A 22,845-nucleotide genomic window follows, 5' to 3' on the forward strand; every position below is an offset into this window, starting at 1 on the left:
AATTATGAATAAAAAAATAATAGAAGAATTAATGAGATGGAATAATTTTGATCGTGAATAACGAAGAATTCAAGGACATTGAGACATGTGTTGAATGAAGTGGGGTGATGATTTATTTGTGGATGGTCGATATGAATTTTGAATATTTTCAACATAACCTCAAAATCGAGAATCATAACCTCAAAATCGAGAATCATAACCTCAAAATTTGGAAACTTAACCTCAAAACTGAACAAATCAGTCACAAAATTGAGCAACTCAGTTTGAAAATTGAGCAAATCAGCCTCAAAATTGAACAAAACTGAGCAACTTAACCTTAAAATTCATAACTTAACCTCAAAATATTTACCCATCTTCATCTCAACCCCAACCTTACCCAACCCCAACTTTACTTCCTCAACATAATTTTGTGCATTAATTTATGACATTGTTGAACAAAAAAAAAATGTTAAAAAAATTCACAAAAGCAGTCGCTTCCCTCAGACTAGTCGCATATCCAGCACAGCACGCGCTCTCATCCAGTTCCACTCCAACTGAACTCAATTCACTTCTCCTCACTCTTATCCCTTTTGTCATATCTTGCCATGTAATTAAAATACAATAATTATCATTTTAATTTCATTTTTTTATTTTTCTTCTTTTTTTGATGCTTGCAAAATTATTAGCACATTTTTGAGGAATTTTGAGGGAATTTATATTTTGACTGACTGACATGAGTGTGAATTTTGAGGTTATGTTGCTCAATTTGTTCAGTTTTTATATTGAGTTGCTCAGTTTTGAGGTTAAGTTGCTCAATTTTAAGATTAAATTTCTCAATTTTGACACTGAGTTGCTTAGTATTGAGACTGAGTTGCTCAGTTTTGAGATTGAGTTGCCAAAATTTGAGGTTAAATTTCTCAATTTTTATGTTATTTTTCCGAATTTTGAGGTTATGTCATCCCAAAAAATGCGCCATAACCTCCAAACACCCAAAAATACTTCCTTACTTGCCATTTTTTTCTGCTCTCGTCGTGTCTCATCATAATTTTATTTAAAAAAATGTTCAACTCCTTCATACTTGATTATTATTTATGTTGGACTTATTGTTTGTCGTGTGATGATGCTGATGATGACGACGATGATAATAATGATGGAAATATGGTGATGATGGGCTATTTTTAATGGAAATTTTTTTTTTAATTTTTTCCTTTCTTTTTCCTTTTGTGATTCTTTGAAGAATTTTCCTCTTTTTTTTTGCAATGCATGCTGTGATTTTTTTCTGATTTTTTTATTTTTATTTTTTTTTGCATAATTTAAAAGGAAAATTGAGGAAATTTTTAATGAGGTTTTCGTGATTGTGTTATGGACAGTGGGGTAGCTTTTGGGGGAATGGAAAGGGGTTTGAGGGATTTGTGACTTTTGGCATCAATTTTCCCAATTTATGCAACAATTCTTGCAATTTTTAAAAATTTTTCTTTTTTTGCATCTTTTTCAAAATTTTGCATCAATTTATTTGGTTTTGCATCAATTTTGCTAACTTTGCATCACTTTTCTCAACTTTTGCTTCAATTCTCTAAATTTCGCATCAATTTTTGTGTCAATTTTTGTTTCAATTTTTGCTTCCCTTTTGCCTCAAATTTTGAATCAATTTTTGCATCAATTTTTGCATCAATTTTCGCTTCAGTTTTCGCTTCAGTTTTTGCTTCAATTTTTGCCTCAATTTTTGCATCAATTTTTGCATCATTTTTTGCCTCAATTTTTGCCTCAATTTTTTTTTTAATTTTTGTATCATTTTTTGCATCAATTTTCTAATTTTTCCCTTGAATTCCTAATTTTTCGCATCCAAAGTCAGTCAACATAATCATCAGTCCCAAGACAATCACAAAGTCAATCACAAAATCCTGCTTAAGCATAAACAGTCACAAATATGAGTAAAAAAATAAAAAGTGATAATAATTAATAAAGTAAAAAAGGAATTAATGAGGCACTCTGCATCTCCCGTCGTAGTTCATGATCCGATTTGAATATTAATGTCAGTAAATTCTTGACATATTTTGCATAAAATTTCATGATTTATGCTGCATCTCTATTCATGCTCAGAATCATCATCATTACCGTAAATCATGTGTTGTGAAGAATTTTGTGACATGTTTTAAGTCTCGTTTGGGGTTCAGTTCATTAAATGGCAAAAAAAGGTCCAAAATCACCCCACACCTGCCCCACCTGCCCCACTGTCCACCCCAACACATACACAAATATCAGAAATTACGTTAAGAAGGTGGCTTTTGTTGTCTGATTTTAGATATTTACTCACACACACACACACATACACACATACAACTGCAAGTGCAACTATGGTAAGTGATATGGAACGGGGGGTGTGGGTGGGGTAGGGTGGGAAACTGGATTGTTTAGAAGTGTCTTTTTCCATGTTGTTACCAATTTTCTACTCTCTTACTTTTTGCTTATACATAAACTTGCACTCTCACATTCATTCACGTCTATATAATAGTCAAACAAAATAGTTGCAATTGAGAAAAAAGAATTAGACAAGTAAGGAAGGCATGGTGGGGATGTGGTGGATAAGGCGCATTTTTTGAAATTTTAAATGAATCTTAAGCTAAAAAATTCGAAATTTAACTTCAAAATTTTGCATTCTAACCTCAAAATTGTCAAAATTCTAAGCTCAAATTTGTCAAAATTGTAACCTCAAAATTGTCAAAATTCTAACCTCAAAATTATCATAATTTTGGAATTCTAACCTCAAAATTGTCAAAAGTTTTGGATTCTAACCTCAAAATTGTCAAAATTTTAACCTAAAAATTATCAAAATTTTAACCTCAAAATTGTCAAAATTCTAACCTCAAAATTATCATAATTTTGGAATTCTAACCTCAAAATTATCATAATTTTTAAATTCTAACCTCAAAATTGTCAAAATTTTTGAATTCTAACCTCAAAATTTGGAAATTCTAACCTCAAAATTGTCAAAATTCTAACCTCAAATTCCATCAAAATCGCAAATCATCCTCAATATTCCCAGTCAAATCAATGTCCTCCCAATTCATCTTCATTTTACCTAAAATGTAAGCTTAGCAAAAGTTTTATGTACACCAAAAGCAGGCAAGCATGTAAGTCCAAAAACTTTTGCCAAACTCATTCAAATATTGCAACTCATACCTCAAAAAAACTAACAAGTTCAACATCGTCAAATGGGAATGGGGAGAAAATTTTACTAAAATTTATCTATCACGAATGAGGGGGAGGGGTAGGTGGGGTAGGAGTTGGGGGTGGTGGAATTTAGTGTAAAAGAATGATAGAAGGAGCTTTTATAACCATCCTAATTTGGTTTTTGTTAGACGAGAAACAGAAAGAGGAAAATATTTTGTTGTTAAACAGGCTGGCTTGATTGAGCAGCTACGGGACATAACCTCAAATTTTTGAAAATTTAAGCTCAAAATTTGGAAACATAACCTCAAAAGTTGGAGCTTTTTTTGGATTCTAACCTCAAAATTTGGAGCTTTTTTTGGTTTTTAACCTCAAAATTTGAAGCTTTTTTTATTCTAACCTCAAAATTTGGTAGCTTTTTGGGATTCTAACCTCAAAATTTACAGTTTTTTTTGGATTTTAACCTCAAAATTTGGAGCTTTTTTGAATTCTAACCTCAAAATTTGGAGCTTTTTTTGGATTCTAACCTCAAATTTTGGGAACTTTTTGAGTTCTAACCTCAAATTTTGAAGGTTTTTGGATTCTAATCTCAAAATTTGAAGCTTTTTTAATTCTAACCTCAAAATTTTAGAGCTTTTTTTGAATTCTAACCTCAAAATTTGGAGCTTTTTTGTTAACCTAAAATCCAAAAAATTCCAATTCCTAACCTCAAAATCCTTCAACCCTAATTACATCCCCAATATCATCACTCATCTAGCCATCCAACATCCTAATCATAGCCATGAACATCATGATGTAAATCTTTTAGCACATTACAACTACATGCACACAAAAAAAGATGTAGGAAAATTATAGGAAAATTTTAATGAATCTCATTTATGGACAGTAGCAAGCAAGTGAGTAGAAGCATCAGTATCAAGCAAGTAGTAAACGATTGGATATGGTGCTGATGTTCAGGGGTGGAGCTAGGGGGTTTATGTGGGTGTTCTAAGTCGTGTGTTCTTAACGACTTTTGGGAAATTTATTGATTTAATGTCAAAAGTCGTGTACTGGTAACGATTATTGACATGTTATTAATTTTTTGTGGTGTGTTGGTAACGACTTTTGGCCAATTGCTCAATTTTATGTCTAAAATCGTATGTAAATGACCACTTTTTACCAATTCTTCAATTTAGTGCTTAAAATCATGTGTATTTAACGACTATTAACCACTTTCTTAATTGAGTGTCCTAAAGTGGTGCTTAAAAAACTACTTTTGACCAAAACCTCAATTTTATGTCTAAAATCGTGTGTTGATAGCGACTTTTTACCATTTTCTCAATTTTGTATCTAAAGTCATTTGTTTCCAACCATTTTTCTCAATTTTGTGTTCAAAGTAGTGCGTTCATTACGACTTTTGACCAATTTTTGACCAATTCCCCAATTTTATATCCAAATTTCCCCTAAATACTACTCTGCCGCTGTTGCCATAATAGTTTAGTTTCATAAGAAGTGACTATATGTAGCTCATACTCATCCTCCCCGTACACAAAAATTTCGACACACTCAAGCCCAACAACATTGAAATTTTCACATTTTATGCATGATGATGATGAAGAAAATTGTGTGTATGAAGGTACGGGACGTAGAGGATGTGTGAGGATGAAGAATTATAGTAAATTAAAAGGCTTGTGGGGGACAAGTACCCCACACCCCGTCAGTTCCATTTTCAATATGAAAATTATCAGAAACTCAATTTTTGGTCCATAAATGTTTTGTGCCTGTCTGTCGTCTACGATGTGCGTGTCTTATAGCCTTTTTTGGGATTCCTTGCATGCATGTGTCTGTGTATCGGGGTGGGATGGGATTGTTTAGCATAAATTTTATGACAAGACACAAATCTGAATCCATCCTAATTATGTGGATATATAATCTCTATTTTCATTGTCTTTTTTTGCTGTTCCTCATACTGCTGCTCAAGTTTTTGAAAATTATTTAGAGATGAATAGCTTGATGTGGGTAATTAGCGCGGTTGTAGTGGACTAGAGACAATGTTTGGTGATTTTAATGCCAAATTTATGTCAAAAGTCATTCATTTTGGGCTTAGAATCGTGTGTTCTTAACGATTCTTGGCCACTTTACTGCAATTTATGTCAAAAGTGGTGCGTTGGTGGCTACTATTTGCCATTCCATTGATTTTGTGTCTTGATTTGTGTGTTGGTACCGATTGTTGACCCTTTCTCAACTTTTAAGTCTGGAATCGTGTGTTCGTAACCACTTTAAACTAATTTCTTAATGATGTGTCTTAAATCGTGTGAAAATAACGACTTTTGACTAGTTTCTGAGTATTGTGTCTATAAGTGAGTGTAATGTGCTGATAACTACTCTTGATCAGTTCCTAAAGATTATCTAGAATCGTTTGCTATTAACCACTTTTGACCGATAATGCGATTTTGTGTTTAAAATCATGTATTTCTAATGACTTTTGACCAATTTTTGACAATTTTGGACCAATATCGTGTCTGAAATCGTGAACACTCAACGACTACTGACCAATTACTCAGATTTGCATCTTGAGTCGTATGTTGACAACTATTCTTGACCGGTTGTTCAATATTGTGTCTAAAATTGTTTGCTGTCAACCATTTTTGACCAATAACTAGCATTTGTGTCTAGAGTCGTGTACTTTTGACGATTTTTGATCGCTTTATTCATTTTGTGTTCCAAAATAGCGTCCTTCTAACGACTTTTATCCAATTCTTCAATATTGTGTCTATAATCGTGTGTACGCAACTATTTTTAGTCAATTTATCAACTTTGTGTATAAATTCGTGTGTCATTAACTACTTTTGACCAGCTTATCAGCTTATGTGTCTTAAATCGTGTATTTTTAATGACTATTGACAAGTTTTTCAATATTGTGTCCAGAATCGTGATGGAGTTTCGATTTGTGATCAGTTTTTTGACAATTTTGTCAACTTTTGTGTGTAAAACAGTACATAAATAACTACTCATGACTAATTCATCAATCTTGTGTCTAAAATCGTATGTTAATAACCACTTTTGACCTCTTTCTCAATTTTATGTCTAGAATAGTGTATTCTTAACGACTTTTGACCAATTTTTCAATTACATCCCCTAAAATCGTGCATTTACAACGACTTTAAGCCAACTTCTCATCATTCCCATCAAATACATGATTAAAACTAACATTTCCCTCTACATCAATCCACGCTCCATCTCCTATAATTATTCCTCTTGTCTATAATTTCAGCCAGACCTTCTTTTTCATCCTCAAATTTTCTTTATATCCACAAAATATTCATCCATTCTGTCAAAAACTATTTGAATTTTACACATTAAATTGAAATAGTAAAAGTATAATAAGGATGCTGAACATAATGAAAGGGGGTTAGGAGTGGGGTAGGAGGGGGAGGAGGGGCAAGGAATGGAATGGAAAATTCTGTGCCTTAATTAATTTAACACATAGTAATAAGTTATAGATAAAATATGACGATATCTTCGCCATCTTAATCTATAAATGAAGATGTGATAAGGCATAAGGGGTGGGGGTAAGGGGATGGATTGTGGATATAGACGGAAAAAGGGTTAGAAAAAGGACCATAAAATGAATAATTTAGACAGAAAATTTTCCATTGAAAATTCAATTTTCTTTTCATTTTTTTGCTTTGCTTGTCGGTTTTAAATTATTGAATTATTTCTTATTTAATTAGGAATTGTGAAGCTGCTTGGGCTGAATGGAAGTGACTGAATATAGAAATCAATGTTTTACATGAAATTATGCAACTTATTTGACATCAAATGACTAATTTGTGTCTAAAATCGTACAATGTACACTATATTGGTGTTAAATTGCTCATTTAGTCCTTAAGTTGCTTTAAGCAGCACATTGAGTCGTACTATCTGCACTACTATGGGGCAAATTGTCTAACTAACCTCCAAAGTCATACTAAAGGTACCAAAATGGGCAAATTGCTTAATTTACTCCTAAAGTCGCACAAAACTCACCATTTTGGTCTCAAATAACTTGCAAGTACTCCAAAGTCGTACAATCAGCACCACTTTTTGAACAAATTGATAATTAGCACTTGAATTTGTACAATCTACACCAATTTGAGAGTTGAATGACTAACTAACTTTTAGAATCGTACAATCCACACGAATTTGAGACTAAATGAGTAATACATGCAAATAGTCGTATAATTCACACCATTTTTGTACTAAGTAACTAACTAACACTCAAAGTAGAGTACTAACACTCTAATGATCTAAAAAACTCTCAAAGTCGTACAATCTACACCATTTTGATCTTAAATGGTTACATTTACAAAAAAACACTCAAAGTAGCACAATTTACACCACTATTTGGTCTCAATTGACTAAATAACATCCAAAGTTGTACAATTAATACCACTTTTGACTCAAATGACTATCTAACGTCTAAAACAGTTCAATCCCTACCATTTTGGTCTCAAATGACTAATTAACACTCAAAGTCGCGTTGAACACACCACTATCAGATAAATTGTCTAACTAAACATCAAAGTCGCCAAATCTACACCACTTTTGTATCAAACCACAATATTAGAACTTCAAAACTTCAAATTGAACAATAATCGTACAATCCACACGACTTTTGACTCTTCAAACAACTCTAGCCTCACCACCTCATTCCTACTTATCCACAGTATCAGTCACCATTATTTAAAAGAAAAACTATTTTCCAATTTTCATGACAATCACTTCCACTGTCTCCATATTCAAGCATCCTTAATAATTCATAAGACAAAATGTCAAGTATGTAGATCTAGTCTTGATTCATGCCTTAACTTATGAAAATTATGATTGTGGATTTGTGTCTGACTATGTTGAATGATATGGCTGGATATACAGTAAGGATGAGGAATTGTTAAATAGTAGCAATTTAGCATTTTATGAAACTATTAATAATAAGCAGCTTCATGTACAGCTCATCATAGTTTTATTATCCATGTCATTTGTTGTCTTACTTCACTTGACTTATCGTGGATATTTGGGGGTTCCAGTAGGGATCGGGATGTATAGTCGCTGATGTGTTTTAGTGTATTATGAGCAAGATTTGGACAATAGTCGTGTGTTTTCCACTGTTATGTGTGTTTTTGTAATTTTTTGGCTTAAAATTGTGTGTTTTACACCATTTTTGGTTTCTTTTAAGCAATTTTTAGCACCAAAATCGTATGTTTACTACGATTATGTACCATTATTAAATTGTTGGACATAATTTTGGATTTTTTGGTCAAAATTCGTTTGTTTTACACGGTTTTGGATTCTTTTGAGCAATTTTTATACAATAGTCGTGTGTTTTGCACTGTTACATGCCTTTTTAAAAATTTTTGCTTAAAGTCGTATTCTTTGCACTATTTTAGACCACTTCAATTAATTATGAGCACCAGAATCGCATGTTTTTCACGATTTTGAGCGGTTTTAGACATTTTGGCTTATAGTCGTGTACTCTGCACTATTTTGGGGTATTTATTGCAATTTTTGTATCAAAGTAGTGTTCTTTGTACGATTTTGGTAATTTTGAGTACTTTTGGTACCAAATTCATGTGTTTTTCATGATTTTGTGTCATTTATTCTATGAAATTTTGCTATTCCGATTATATATGCATGCCTGCACACCAGAACCCCTAAACCATTGTTTCCATTTCCATTCCTTCATTCTTAATTCCCTTAATACAAATATATATCCACATTCAGTCACTCATATTCTTTCATATTCTCTCTTGTCTCTTTACAGAACAAAATAATTATAGTGAATCCATCCATACCATCATCCACGGCCATCAGCTACCAATCATGATTTTGTGACTCGTCCACATCACGTTCGTCCGATCATCTTACATTAAGGATCGGAATCGGACCCAAAAAAAGACAACAAAAAAAAAAGGTCATTTTAGATGTGATTGACTATGGAGAGTGTGGATGTAAAGGACACAGAAACAGCAACTATAAATAATAATAATAATAATAATAATAATAATAATAATAATAATAATAATACGGACGGTAAATCCATAATCGATACAATAAATAACAATATAAATTGTCTGATTGAACGGCTGCAAAGTGAAAGTGAAATTAATAAAATTATTGAATGTGATGAGAGCTCATTGCCATCGCCGAAGGCAATGTTAGAAACAATCATGCCTTGTGAGAAATTATGCAATAATTTTCGGCAAATTGCTGATGATTTAAGTTCCGAAAGTGATGTTATTAAGACACAAATTAAATGTGAACCAAATAATGATACAAAAATTATTGATGATGATTATAATAATGAACAATATCCATTAAATTTAAAGTCATTGAGATTTAATATGAGTACGGGACAGCATAAGGATCATTTGAATGTAAGTAGATTACATATTATTTTAGTTTTGCATTATTTTGAGGTTATGAACTACTTAAGTGTACTGTATTTTGTCTATAATCAACAAAGTTGGTAGGACTTACTTACTACCTTGACTGGGGCACACGGGGGCCTATTGCCGCGTATAACTTCTGCCAATTAATGATATTGAGAACACCAGCTTACCACACAACCAATCTAGGACATTTTCGGCCTTCCCCTTGATCTTTTGCAGTCCATAAAGTCAGCAGTGTTTACTCTATATACTGGGGCATCCTGTGGTCGGCAGAACTATAAAGGTTTAGGCACTTTTTTCTGACTATGGACTTCGGACTCTCTTAGAGGTGTCTCCATGAGCTTATAGAATCTGGACTTCCCAAAGACCTGTCAATTCTGGAATTAAGAACTTGTTATGACCATTAGGCTGCTTTGTCAGACATTGTCATTATCTTTCTAAGCAACATCACGTTGTGCTTGCATTTGTACGTCAATTTGATAACGGAATCTCACCTTGACAGCACCTGAATGGCTGTTTTTTGGTCAAATTTTGCCTTGAAAATTTGCAGAATTGTGTTGTTCAGGTTTAAAAATGTCAAGTTTTGGGCTGTCCTTCAAAACTCGTCCAAGGCTATAAGCTTGTATTTTTTGTCTCTAATCCCCCAATTTTATAAGAATCCTGTCTATCAGAGTTGGTAGGACTTTGGAGTCTGGTGGAGTCCACTTTGAAGTTCTGCCAACTCTGTTGTCAATTTTTGAGGATCTAAATTAACTTTGGGTACAAAAAAGCTAGCACACGATTGATTTCAGACTGTTGTATTAAATTGTCCGCGCAATACAACGCAATGAGCCACATTTGTCAAAGAAGGATCAAAATCAGTCGCTAAGGTGCAATCAGAGCAACTTAGCATCTTACAGTTAATACAGCGTCTGTTTTCGTTGACTCAATCTCCGAGATTTATCAGCACTATCATTCTCAGCAATTGCTTCCAAATTAAGAATCCTACATGACTTTACTCTTAGTTCCATTAATAAAAATTCCAGTTCCATCCACAAAAAAAGCGACTCCAAAATTCAATCAGCAATTAAAAAAACTTTTAATTCCATTTTCCTCCTACTCTCCAAAATTTCCACTTCTAATGACGAAAAAATGCTCATAATCATGTCCATTTCTATGCCATTCCTCCTGCCTTCCTTCACATCCAAAACACAACAAGGCATAAGCCATCAAAACGCACAAAAAAAAGTCAAAAAAAATAAATGAATGTCATTCGCATCTTCATATTCATCCACACATATATCCATCGACTAAAATCATCATCCAAACAGCATAGAGATAGGGGATGAGGCACCAAAGTAGAAATGAGATCGACCGTAGCGCAAAAAAAAATTCATCATCAGTGAGAAATGGCATAAAAAAATATGAAAAAAAAAAAATTCCTCGTTTTGTTTACCTTTTCTCAACACCCAGTTCTGATATGAAATGTACACATCCACACATACATGTATACATCCAGTGGTGGACAACCTGTGTGTCGCGGTACAAAATTGTGGTACCTTTGTTGCACCGTTGTCGCACACGAAATGCGACTTATGTCATATTCAAATATTTTAGGCGACACATTAAGGTGCCTCAGCACACTGGTTGCCCACTACTGACCTATATAAGCGGACCTGTATCATTGTTGGGCAAACTGTGTGTCGTGACACAACCTAAGTGGTCAACTTTGACCAAAACCACACATTGCATGAGTTTCAAGGCATTTTCAAGCATTTAAGGCTGCTAAGTAGTTGACCACAGCTTCCAGGCTCCCCACTACTGACCTTTATCAACTGTGGACAACCTGTGTGCCGCGACACATTTTGCTGGTCAATTTCGATCAAAATCACACACGACATACGGTTCATAGCTCGTACAAAGGCACCTTACAGCACTTTAGTGCCTCCGTATCACACAGTTTGTCCACCCCTGATCCCTATATCCATCCATACATAACATCCACTGACTGAATCGGTAGTCAAACCTCATGCCATCGATCTTGTTGTCCATAAATTTTTATTTCTTCCCTCATACCGGCTTATGGCTCAAATGGCAGTGAACAACATATACACAAAAAAAAAGAATTGAAAGTGGAGATGAGGAGGAACTGGCAACACAAAAAAAAAATTGTTCATTTTCAATGCTGGACAATGCTAGAATGCTTACTGGACTTTGTACATCGCGATTTAATTTAAAAACAAAATTTGCATTTTTTTATATTTTTTGGGTTGTGGATATGGATGTGTTTTGGGAAGTTGTAGAAGTGAGCAGATTGTCTAGATGAGGATATGAGTCATGAGAGTGATACAAGAGTCGTGTAAGGTGTGCGATTTTGGTTACATTCTGTCAAATTCTATCAAAGCGGCACAAGAGTCGTGCACAACATACGTTTTTGGATCAAATTTAGTCAAAATCTGTTCAAATTGACACAAGAGTGGTGTGCAGCGTACGATTTTGACCAAATTTAATGAAAATAACACAAAAGTAGTGTGCAGAATACAATTTCGGGTCAAATTTTTTTAAAAGTGACACAATAGTCGTGTATAGTATACGATTTTGGGCAAATTCTGATTAAATGACACAATAGTCGTGTAAAACTAACGATTTTGGACAAGTTAGACTAAGTATGTTCAAATTGATACGATAATGGTGTGTAGCATACGATTTAGGTCAAATTATGTTCAAATTGACTCAATAGTCGTGTGCAGTACACAATTTTGGTCAAATTTGGACAAATTTGGACAAATTGACATAAATCGTTTACAGTCTACGATTTTGAGCCCAATTCTGTTAAAGAAATACAAAAGTGGTGCGTAGCATACGATTTTCGTCAATCTATGGTAAAGTGACATAATAGTATCAATAGTCGTGTGTAAGACACGGTTTTGGGTCAAATTTTGATAAAGTAACTCAATAGTCGTATTCAGGAGACGAATTTAGTCATATCTACACACTGCTTTCCATCCTCCAAGTCCCTAAGCAGTTCCTCCAACTTGTTTCTATATGAAAAAAATCACAAAAAATTTTTATCCATGCCTTTTTCGCAAATGCACAAAGTTTTCATTTCCACCCTTCCCGAAAAAATTTTCTTTTTTTTTCCTCTCATTTCACATTTTTTTTAGCTTTTTTTTAACGTACGTACTCCTCTGGCTCAAAATCGAAATCGTGGATGAATAAAAAAATGAGTCGCGAAAAAATAACAATACCTCTGTCCACATACATATTCGTATTGTATTATGCTGCTTGCTCTGTTTCCTGTCCTCATCATCGTCATCTCTCTATGCGAATTTACATTTTTTTTTGTTGTGCTGTGCTGCCTCTTTTAACTCTGTGCTCAATTCTCCATCTCAATATACTTTTTCTCCGTGTATATTATGACCCGAGCGACAGTATCAAGTCGAGCGTCAATCTTCAAGTCGAGCGTGATAATCTTAAGTCGAGCGTGACAATCTCAAGTCGAGCGTGACAATCTCAAGTCGAGCGTGACGATCTCAAGTCGAGCGTGACAATCTCAAGTCGAGCGTGACAATCTCAAATCGAGCGTGACAATCTCAAGTCGAGTGACAATCACAAGTTGAGCATCAATCTCAGGTCGAGCGTGAAAATCTCAAGTCGAGCGTGACAATCCCAAGTCGAGCGTGACAATCTTAAAATGAGCGCCAATCTCAAGTCGAGCGTGACAATCTCAAATCGAGCGTGACAATCTCAAGTCGAGTGTCAATCGCTAGTCGAGTGTGACAATTTTAAAATGAGCGTCAATCTCAGGTCGAGCGTAGTCTCAAGTCGAGCGTAAATCTCAAAATTCAGTCTCAAATCTCTAAATTAACCTGTATCTCCCGGGCACAGTCCTCCATGGACGAAAAAAAAAAGAATTAAAAATGAGAAAAAAAAATAAAAAAAAAAATGCCAAACGGGGTTAAATTAACGCCGAGCAGCGATAGTAACGTCGAATAAAGGAATAAGCACGGACCAACTGAGTCTGGGGTATGAGTATGAAGTCACAGATTTCGATAGTAGATGCAATGTACATCAACTTATTCACATTCTGCTGCCTTTTTTCATTTTTATTTCGTTACCTCAAACCTCCTTGATGAATTTCTCTGTGCAAAGCGCTCATGTGTCCAGTGAACGTGCGGTATACAGGCACAACACAACATACACAAAAAAAACTGCAAAAAGAGATGAAAATCGTCGAAAAAAAAAAAATGTTTTATTATTGTTGTGTGGACTTTTCAGTCATTTTTTTTTTGTTGTGCTGGATATATACACAATGAACATTTTCGCCGTTCACATCTTTTATCCCTCGGTTTTTTTTTTTTGTTGCTGCTGCTGCTGCCTGCCTCGACTTTTTTTTTATAATGGAAAAAAATGCGAATTTCATGTTTTTTTGGGAACGGCGGTGTGAGAAATAAAATTAAATTTGATCAGAAAACGAATTTTTTTCATCTTTTTCGTTATAACAACACATATGCCCTCCACCCTCCCCCACACCCCCCACATAACCCCACCAAAAATTGAGAATTTTTCACCGTCTGAAGTTACGTCCATCGTGCATTGTTTTTATTAATTAATGTGTAATCAGTGAAAAAAAAATGCGCGCGCGATTTTCATTTGAAAATTATTTCCTGACCCTACCTACCCCTCCCCCTCGACCCTCCTTTTGTTCTCAAAAAAATGCTAAAAAAAAATTTCCATTTCACATATGGTTTATTGTGAGCATTTGACAGGAATAAATAAATTGAAAAAATAATTCTTTTTATGGGGGCGATGTGGGGGAAGTAAAAAGGCGATGGGGGTTAATGGATGGGGAGTCACATATGATGGTGGGGTTAAATTAATTCCTACAGAAATGAAAAAAAAAAATTAAAATTGATGATAAATAATTCAATGTGAAATGTTTGATGCGAGATATGCTACGGAACTGAACAAAAAAAAAAATTTGATTTGTCTGGGATTTTTTTTTTGTTTTGTGTATATTGAGTGATTTGGGAGTGGACCAGAAGGATGAGAGGAAGTATGGAGATTGAAGTAATATTCGTGGAATTTGAATTGAGATTTAAGGAATTTTTGTAAAATTAGTAAGAAAAATGCAATCAAATCCGAATTGGTATATGACATCAGAGTCACCATGTAACATCCAGGAACCATGTGACATTGGAGTCACCATGTATTATCATGTGACAATGGAGTCATCATGAGACATTGAAATCACAATCTGACATTAAATTCTTCATGTGACATTGGAGTGACCATGTGACATTGGAGTCGACATTTGTCATCCAAGTAACTTTGTAACATCCAAGACACCGTATGACATCTGGATCATTTGGGTTACCATGTGACATTAGAGTCCACTATGTGACAAACAAATCACAATGTGACATCTGAGTCAACCATGTGACATCTGAGTAACCATACCACATTCGACATTCGAGTTATCTTACGATATTTCAGTCACCATATGTGGCATGTGTCATCGATGTCACTAAGTGTCATTCATGTAACTATGTGCCTTGTGGAATACTATGTGTCATCCAAATTACCATTCAACATCGGTGTCACCATGTGACATTCTGTTCACTTTTTGTTATCCAGGTCGTGTTCTGACATTCGGATTTATCATTTTTGTCGCTATTTCCTACTCACTCTACGTCCTCCTTCTCCTTCAAATGCAACTTTCCTCCTCCCAAATAATTTTTAGCACTTAAAAATCTCTAAATAATCTCAAAATTTCCAAAAAACTCTTCCTTAAACCACCGTAAAAAAATTTCTAATTTAAAATTCAACCAATTTTATTCTATTTCCTTCCTAATAAAAATCTCAATCCACAATGAAAAATATATAAAAAAAATCAATATAATTGACAATTATTTTCTAATTACCCAAATATATTCGCGTTTAACCCCAGAGTTTGGTGGCACATTGCGATGAAGATAATTTGCTTTTAAAATAATCGAAAAAAACTCACACATATCTTTGTCAAATCTCCGCCAAATTTAAAGCTTATCGATTTCGAATATACAATGAATAAATTTCATATGGAACGACTTTTTTAAGTGACAAATTGAGAATGAATATTGGAATTGAGGTGGATTTGGAAGTTAAATTTTGATTAAAATTTTATGTGACTTAAAATTGTTTCGCTGAAGGTTTTTTTGTTGCTAATTTTTAAGGTGGTTTTGTAGTAAATTTGTGGATTTTTTGATTTAGAAAATTTGGAAGGCTTTGGTGGCTTTTGAAGTGAAATTGGGAAGTTCTATTTGATCAGCATGACGTGATATTGTCAAATACAACTGACAGGATTTTGGGACTCTCATACAAGTCCAAAAAGGAATATTCACTGGTCTCCGTTGATTCCAAATTCTCATTATTTTGGATCAGTGGACACCAGTTAAGAAGCCTCAACCTTGGAGTCAAGCTAACTCTGTGGCAATCTTATAAACTTTGACACAACATTGCACATCTAAAGTCATGTCTCATGACACTTATATTAACCTATCCCAACAGCAACAAACATTCCTTCAATCCCCAACTCCTTTCTCAAAAAATTCTTTCAAGCTTATCAACAATCACACACAAAAAAAAAAGCCCCAAAAGATGAAAAGAAGCAAAAATTCTCAAGAAGCACACAACACAGCACAGCACATCACAAAAAAAAGCCGGAGAATCCGACTAGACACTGAAAAATAAAAAAAAAGAGTTCAACAGGTTGCTCATCTCAATGAGAATTTCTTTCATCAACTTTGTGTGTGAATTGACCCTGAAAAAAAATATTTTTTTTTTGTGCTGCTTGCTGCTTCCTCTTTTTCTATCTCTCACTTTATTAAATGCTGTATAAAGCATGGGAGAGAAAGGCACACAACAAAGTGAATGTCTCAAAATAAGAAGCGGAAGGAGATGTGAAAAAAATAAATAAAGACACACTCACCAGAAATAACAAAAAAAAAGGGGTTAAAAAATTGTGAGATTTTTTACTACGACTTTTTTTCCCTTTTATTTAATGTGAATTGCTTCGGCAGCATCCTTGCATGAAGTGGTTTGTTTTGTTATTTCCTTGAAATAGGGGATACAAGATTAGTTACGTAATTGAGTTACTTTTAATGTTTTGATGTCTTATTGTTGGGAATTTTTTGATTTGGTTGAATTTAAATTGAGTCATGTCAAGTTGAATTTGAGACATGAAAGTCAAGTAGACTTGAGTTTGATTCAAAAAGTTAAAGCTAAGCTTGACTTGCCTCAAAAAAGTCAAGTTTAGCTCAGTTTGGATCACAAAAAGTCAAGTTGAGCTCAACTTGATTCTCAAAAGTCAAGTTGAGCTTTGATCAATTCAAAAATGTCAAGTTGAGTTCAATTTATCACAAAAAGGTCAAGATGAGCTCGACTTAGATCACAAAAGTCAAGAAAAGCTTAATTCAGTTGACAAAAGTCAAGTTGAAACGCAGCTCGACTCACAAAAGTCAAGTGAAACTGAGATCGATTCACAAAAGTCAAGTTGAGCTCAGTTTGGCTCCAAAAAATCAAGTTGGACTCAGCTAGGCTCACAAAGTCAAGTAAATTTGAGCTCGACTCACAAAAGTCTAGCTAAGCTCAGTTTATAGTCAACTTGACGCTCAACTTGACTTCATAACCTCAAGTTGACCACAACTCAGCTCAAAAAATTCACAATTAACTCAGCTCGACTCACAAAAATTCCGCTTGATCTCAGCTCGACCAACCAAAACTCAACTCAGCATCCAATTTACCACAATCATGCCGACACTACCCCAAACCCGATCCACAAGATACCCCAAATAAATCCCTTTTATTTCTCTCTTATTAAATATATTTTATTAAAATAAATATTTTTTGGTGCTCTACGGCATGTGCTACAGTTTTTCCGCTACATATTTATGGAACATTCCTTTTCGTATTTCTCACATTCACGTTCCATCGTCTCTCATTTCTCATTTTTTTATAATGATGTTGATGATATAGCAAATGTGATAAATAGGAAGCACTTTTTGTGCTGTGTGGTTCTTTTATTTAGTGTTAAAGGAGTTGTTTTGGTGGGGGATAAGGTTAGTTTTTGGAGAGGGTTTGGAGGAAAAATTTGAGTTTTATTGACTTTGAAGGACAAGATCAGTTTGGAAGAACAAGTTCAATTTTGAGGAAAAACTTCAATTTTAATTTCAACTTTATGGGATAAGTTCAGCTCAGGAGAATCAGTTCAATTTTGATGAATACGCTCAGTTGCATAGTTAAGATCAGTTTTGAGGGATACATTCAATTTTGAGGGATACGTTCTGTTCTGAGAGATAAGTTCATTTTTAAGGGATAAGTTCTGTGTGAAGGACAAATTCAATTTTGAAGGACAAGTTCAGTTATGAAGGACAAGTTCAGTTTAAAGAATAAATTCAATTTTGAGGGATAAGTTCAGTTTCAGGAAAATGATCAATTTTGGAAGATAAGTTCAGTTTCAAGAATATGATCAATTTTGAGGGATAAGTTAAATTTTGACGGATACGTTTAGTTTTGAGGGACACGTTTAGTTTTGAGGATCAAGTTCAATTTCATGAATTTGATCAGTTTTTAATGATAAGTCCAATTTTAGAGGATAAGATTAATTTAATTAAAGGAATAAGTTCAGTTTCAAGGATAAGTCTAGTTGAAAAAATCAATTTTTTTTTTAATTAAATCACAATAAAAAAATCAAGTAAAATAAATTAAAAAATTCCACAAAAACATTCCATCAATTGTTAAATCACAGACAGTCATGAACTTCCTATGTTAATGCCTTGCACCCGCCACATTCCGTAGCACATACGAGATGCACACATCTCACATTACAAGCATATTTCATATTCATATTGCAGGCAGGCAGGCAGCAGCAGCAAAAAATGTGTAAAGCATATGTTAATTTATTGTTATTATTGATATTATTTCATTAATATTTCATGAATATTTAAACTGTTTGCATTGTTTCTGTTTCTACGGGTGCGCTGTGGCTTAATTAGGTCAATAATTTTCTTCTCCTTAAAGCGCTGCAATTAGTCATGAACAATTTATTACTTTATTGACTATTTTTGGCATTTTTCTTGAGGAAATTTATATCATTTTTTTTTTTTGGGGGGTTAATTAATTAATTTATGATTGGTAATTTAATAAAAAAAATTGAATTAATTAGCGATAAATTACATTTTAAAAAATAATGCGGAAATTAACATTTTTTTAAATAATTTTGGTTAATTTTTGTAATTTAAATAATTAAAAGTTGTGGGAACTTTTGGTTCAAAAATCTGTAATGATATTTTTAAATCCGTTAAAATTAGAATTTTTAGAAAGTGCTAAAATTTGAATTATTAAAAATAGTTAAAAAAATTGAATTTTTTTAGGTAATTAAATTTGAATTATAAAAATTGAAAATTTGGTGTGACTTAAAAAAACGTTAAATTTTAAATTTTTTAGAATCGTTAAAATTTGAAATTTAGTTTCTCTTGAAATTTATATTTCCAATTTTGATTAAATTTTGAATTTCAAAAATTCGTTGCAATTTGAACATTTCAAATATATTTATTTGAATTTTTGGAAGCCAACTTAATTTGAATATTTTAAGGACGTTAAGATTCAAATTATTTACTACCGTTGGATTTAAAGTTTTTAAAAAAAATTTCAGTTTCACTTTTTGTGATTATGAAATTTGAATATTCTTGTAAATTTGAATTTTTGAGACTGCCAAAATTCAAATTTCTAATAATTCTTTAGTAAAATAATTTGAATTTTTATAAACTGTTGAAATTTGAATTTTTTGAAGACTTCAAAATTTAAATTTCAAAAAATCGTTAAAAACTGAATTTTTTCGAGGTCTTTAACTCTAAATTTTTAACTGAAATAGCAATTCTGTTCCCGTTTGACTTATTGCCGGATTTGGTTAAAGTTCGGCACCATGTCAGGATCAGAGTCACGCCTAGTGTCAAATTTAGAGCAAATTTGTGCCATTTAGATAAATTTCTCTAAAATTTGAACAATTTTTCATAACTATATTTTTGTTCATGATTTTTCTTACCTAAATCTCAAAAAAACAGCATAAAAACCATCAAAATAATTATAAAAAAAAATAAAAAAAATCACGACTCCAACTATTTTAATTCAATAATATAAATATCCACATATCCACATCCACATATTCATTCCTTTAATAACTCTCTTTACATTCACATACAGCAATAACTTATTGTATTACATTCATATTCTTCATCCCGAGTAGTCACATTTGAATGTTATTAATACGTATGTAAATGAGATCACATCCATATCCAAGCAAGTAAGAGAGAGTATATCCAACACGGGGCAATATTGACTGACCACCCATCATTCTTAAGTCTTAAAAGTTAATGCCGTTTAATAATCTGCATCATTTTTTTCATTTTTTTTCATCCTTACTTCTCTCATTTCTTTGATTTATAGAAACGCAGCAACAACAACAACAAAATTTCATTTACGTGTGGCATTTAAGTCTGATGTTCCATACTACTGACTGTTGTTGTTGTAATGTGCCGAATGAGAATGTGAATGAACAACGATGACGGAGAATATAAGAAGTTGATGCATAATTTAATGTGGAATTACAAAAATATAAATTATGAGTTAAATTTTAAGCAGGAACGGATAATTCATAATGAATAATTTGCTCAGTCTCTCTCTTGCTTACTTACTGAGTCGTTGAGGCTGCGTTCATTCATTCGATGGGTTTTTTTTTCTCTTTTTCGGACGGTGGACAGTGTTGGGATTTGAGAGATTTTTTTGTGATTTTTTCAATATTAAATTCTGAGAAAAATGAGGAATTTTGAAGGAAATTGAAGAATTTCTTAGAATTTGGGGAAAGTGACCCTTAAAATCTTCTTCTTCCTTACTGGAACCATGTTCCGATGTGAAGCCAATGTTTTAATAAAACGCCTTCCAAACCCTTCTCCTTGAGTACTCTGTAAATACTTTTGAATACCCTGAACATCCTTGAATACCCCTAAAACTACTCATGGTCCACACATTATCCCGACTATCACAAAACGAGTAATCCAATGATACCCAAACAATTTTATTTCACAGCTCAATCTTAATGGTAACCTACAATTGAAACCCTACACATATGGTTCATGAAGGTTCCAAAACAAAGAAATGGTACAATAATGAGCCGTGACCACAGTACAGTTTGGACAATACTGGGTTAACTGATCAAAAATATAACATCAGACAGGGTTGACTCTTTTGTAATTTGATGTTAGATTCTAAAGCAAAGCTAGTCTGATCCGATTGAATTTAAATTCATGCATCATGTCAATCCAACGAACTACATCCATATTCTGACCAACTCTAAATGTGACAATTGTCCCTTGTGTGCATTCACCAAGGAAGTTAGGAAGTAAGAAGCATAAAGTCCGTCTCATGACGACCTGGTTCAGGATTTTGGATTGATCAGCCGATTTGCTTTTTTTGAGTTTACATAAAATTCACATCAATCTCCAATCTCCTCACAGCCCAACTCTGTTTCACATCATCTTATTAATAAATCGCAAGATTAAACACAGCAAAAAAAAAAAAATATTCTCTGGATTTTTAATTAACTTTAGTCTTCTTATTTTTGCATCCTTTTTTGATGCATGTAATAAACGACAAAACCATCGACTTAGGGATCGTTTGGAAGTGATGTAGCACTAAACACAGAACTCTATCCAATCCTAAATTGCTATTTTGTTACGGATTACTGATTTTGAGTCAAGAACTTGTCACAAAAGGGTTGACAGCTTGACATGATAGATCGACTGTGGTCCATAGCCTTCCATAGATGTCGCCTGAAGCTGGGTCTATCACTGACCTTCACTTGCCAATTTCCAATACCAACTGCAACACTAACTCTATCAACAGCTTCATTCCAAGTGTACTTTGGTCGTTCAATAGTCATCTAGACATCAGGTCCAGTTGGCCACTCGAGGTTATGATAAGATAAGAAGGTCTGAGACTGCTTTATTCAGCATTCCCTAACTTCCACACATCCCCACAGCAATAAAAAAATATTAAATTGAATTTATGGAATGCGATTTTAATGAATAATGTTAAGAAGTCACATAAATATTTTTTTTTTGTCTCAGTTCCTTTACGCATCGATTTAAATGTCATGTAATGTGAAGATTATTACTGTGATTTTTACATTGTTGCTGGACAAAATGACAAGGTGCTGCTGTAAGGGATAATTTTGATTGTTTTATGGATTCTTTTTTAAGTGGAATTTTTTAGGGGTTTTGGGAGGAGTTTGGGGACGGTGAAGGAGGGTATGGTGTCGTATAGGAGGGTATGGTAGCATATAGAAGGGTATGGTGGCATGTAGAAGAGAATGGTGTCATGTAGAAGGGTATGGTGGCATGTAGAAAGGTATGGTGACATGTAGGAGTACATGGTGGTATATAGAAGGATATGGTGGCATGCAGAAGGGTATGGTGGCATATAGTAGGGTATGGTGGCATATAGTAGGGCATGGTGGCATATAGAAGGGTATGGAGGCATATTTGAGGGTATGGTAGCATATATAGCTGCCCCAATTTTGGATTAAAACACCAAAAAATCCCTCAAAATGACTCAACATTCAGCCTCGCACATTTCAGCCTCACGACACTATCATGCCTTAAATTTCAAGACATGGCAGCATAAATATCTCTCCCATTTTTTGCCCTTAACCAGCAATTTTCATCCATGAAAGATACAAAAAAATAAAAAAATTCATTAAAAATTCATTGACAATCCGTATATAATTTAAGTGACTTGAAGCAACGAAGCCTTGCATTTAATAATAAAATAATTCACAATAAATTCATTATAATTCGCCCATTAATTACTTTACTCTTAATTCCTCATTTCTCGTTCTTTTTTACTTTGCTCTCCGTGCACGACCATTTCTTACCTCATTGGGTAGCATTTCAGCCTGAAATTAAGTTTAATATTTCTTTATTTGCCTTCAGGGATCATTAAATGAGATTTCGTTGCACTTTTTTTACATCTCTACCTCATTTTCTTATTAATAAATTTCAAAGAAATTAAAAGTCTCGCGCACACACACAAAAAAATCAAGTAAGAGAGGCATTGGTGGGTGTAGGTGAGGTTAAGGCGCATTTTATCGGAATTATTGTCAATTATTAAATAGCATAGGTCAATAAATTGGTCTAAAATCAGGTAATAGGATAGAGTGACCATGAAATTGTCTCAGATTCAGTTTAAAGCTGATATGATGCAGGATTTGGTTTAA

The 22,845-nt window shown here is 33.6% G+C and overlaps 1 protein-coding gene across 3 annotated transcripts in view; it reads left to right on the plus strand.

Annotated features, from left to right (window-relative positions):
* Nucleotides 1-22,845, plus strand: part of pdm3 (pou domain motif 3) — a 73,743-nt gene that overhangs the window by 20,229 nt on the left and 30,669 nt on the right. For all 3 annotated transcript variants that reach the window (XM_070652283.1, XM_070652285.1, XM_070652284.1), the window contains exon 2: nucleotides 8,927-9,539. In XM_070652283.1, coding sequence (XP_070508384.1) covers nucleotides 9,099-9,539 — 441 coding nt within the window. In that variant the 5' untranslated portion in view covers nucleotides 8,927-9,098. The remainder of the gene's footprint in view (nucleotides 1-8,926; nucleotides 9,540-22,845) is intronic.

Source organism: Chironomus tepperi, unplaced genomic scaffold (genome assembly GCF_022539635.2).
Source record: "Chironomus tepperi strain 1889 unplaced genomic scaffold, CSIRO-AGI_Ctep_v1 contig_486, whole genome shotgun sequence".
NCBI lineage: Eukaryota > Metazoa > Arthropoda > Insecta > Diptera > Chironomidae > Chironomus > Chironomus tepperi.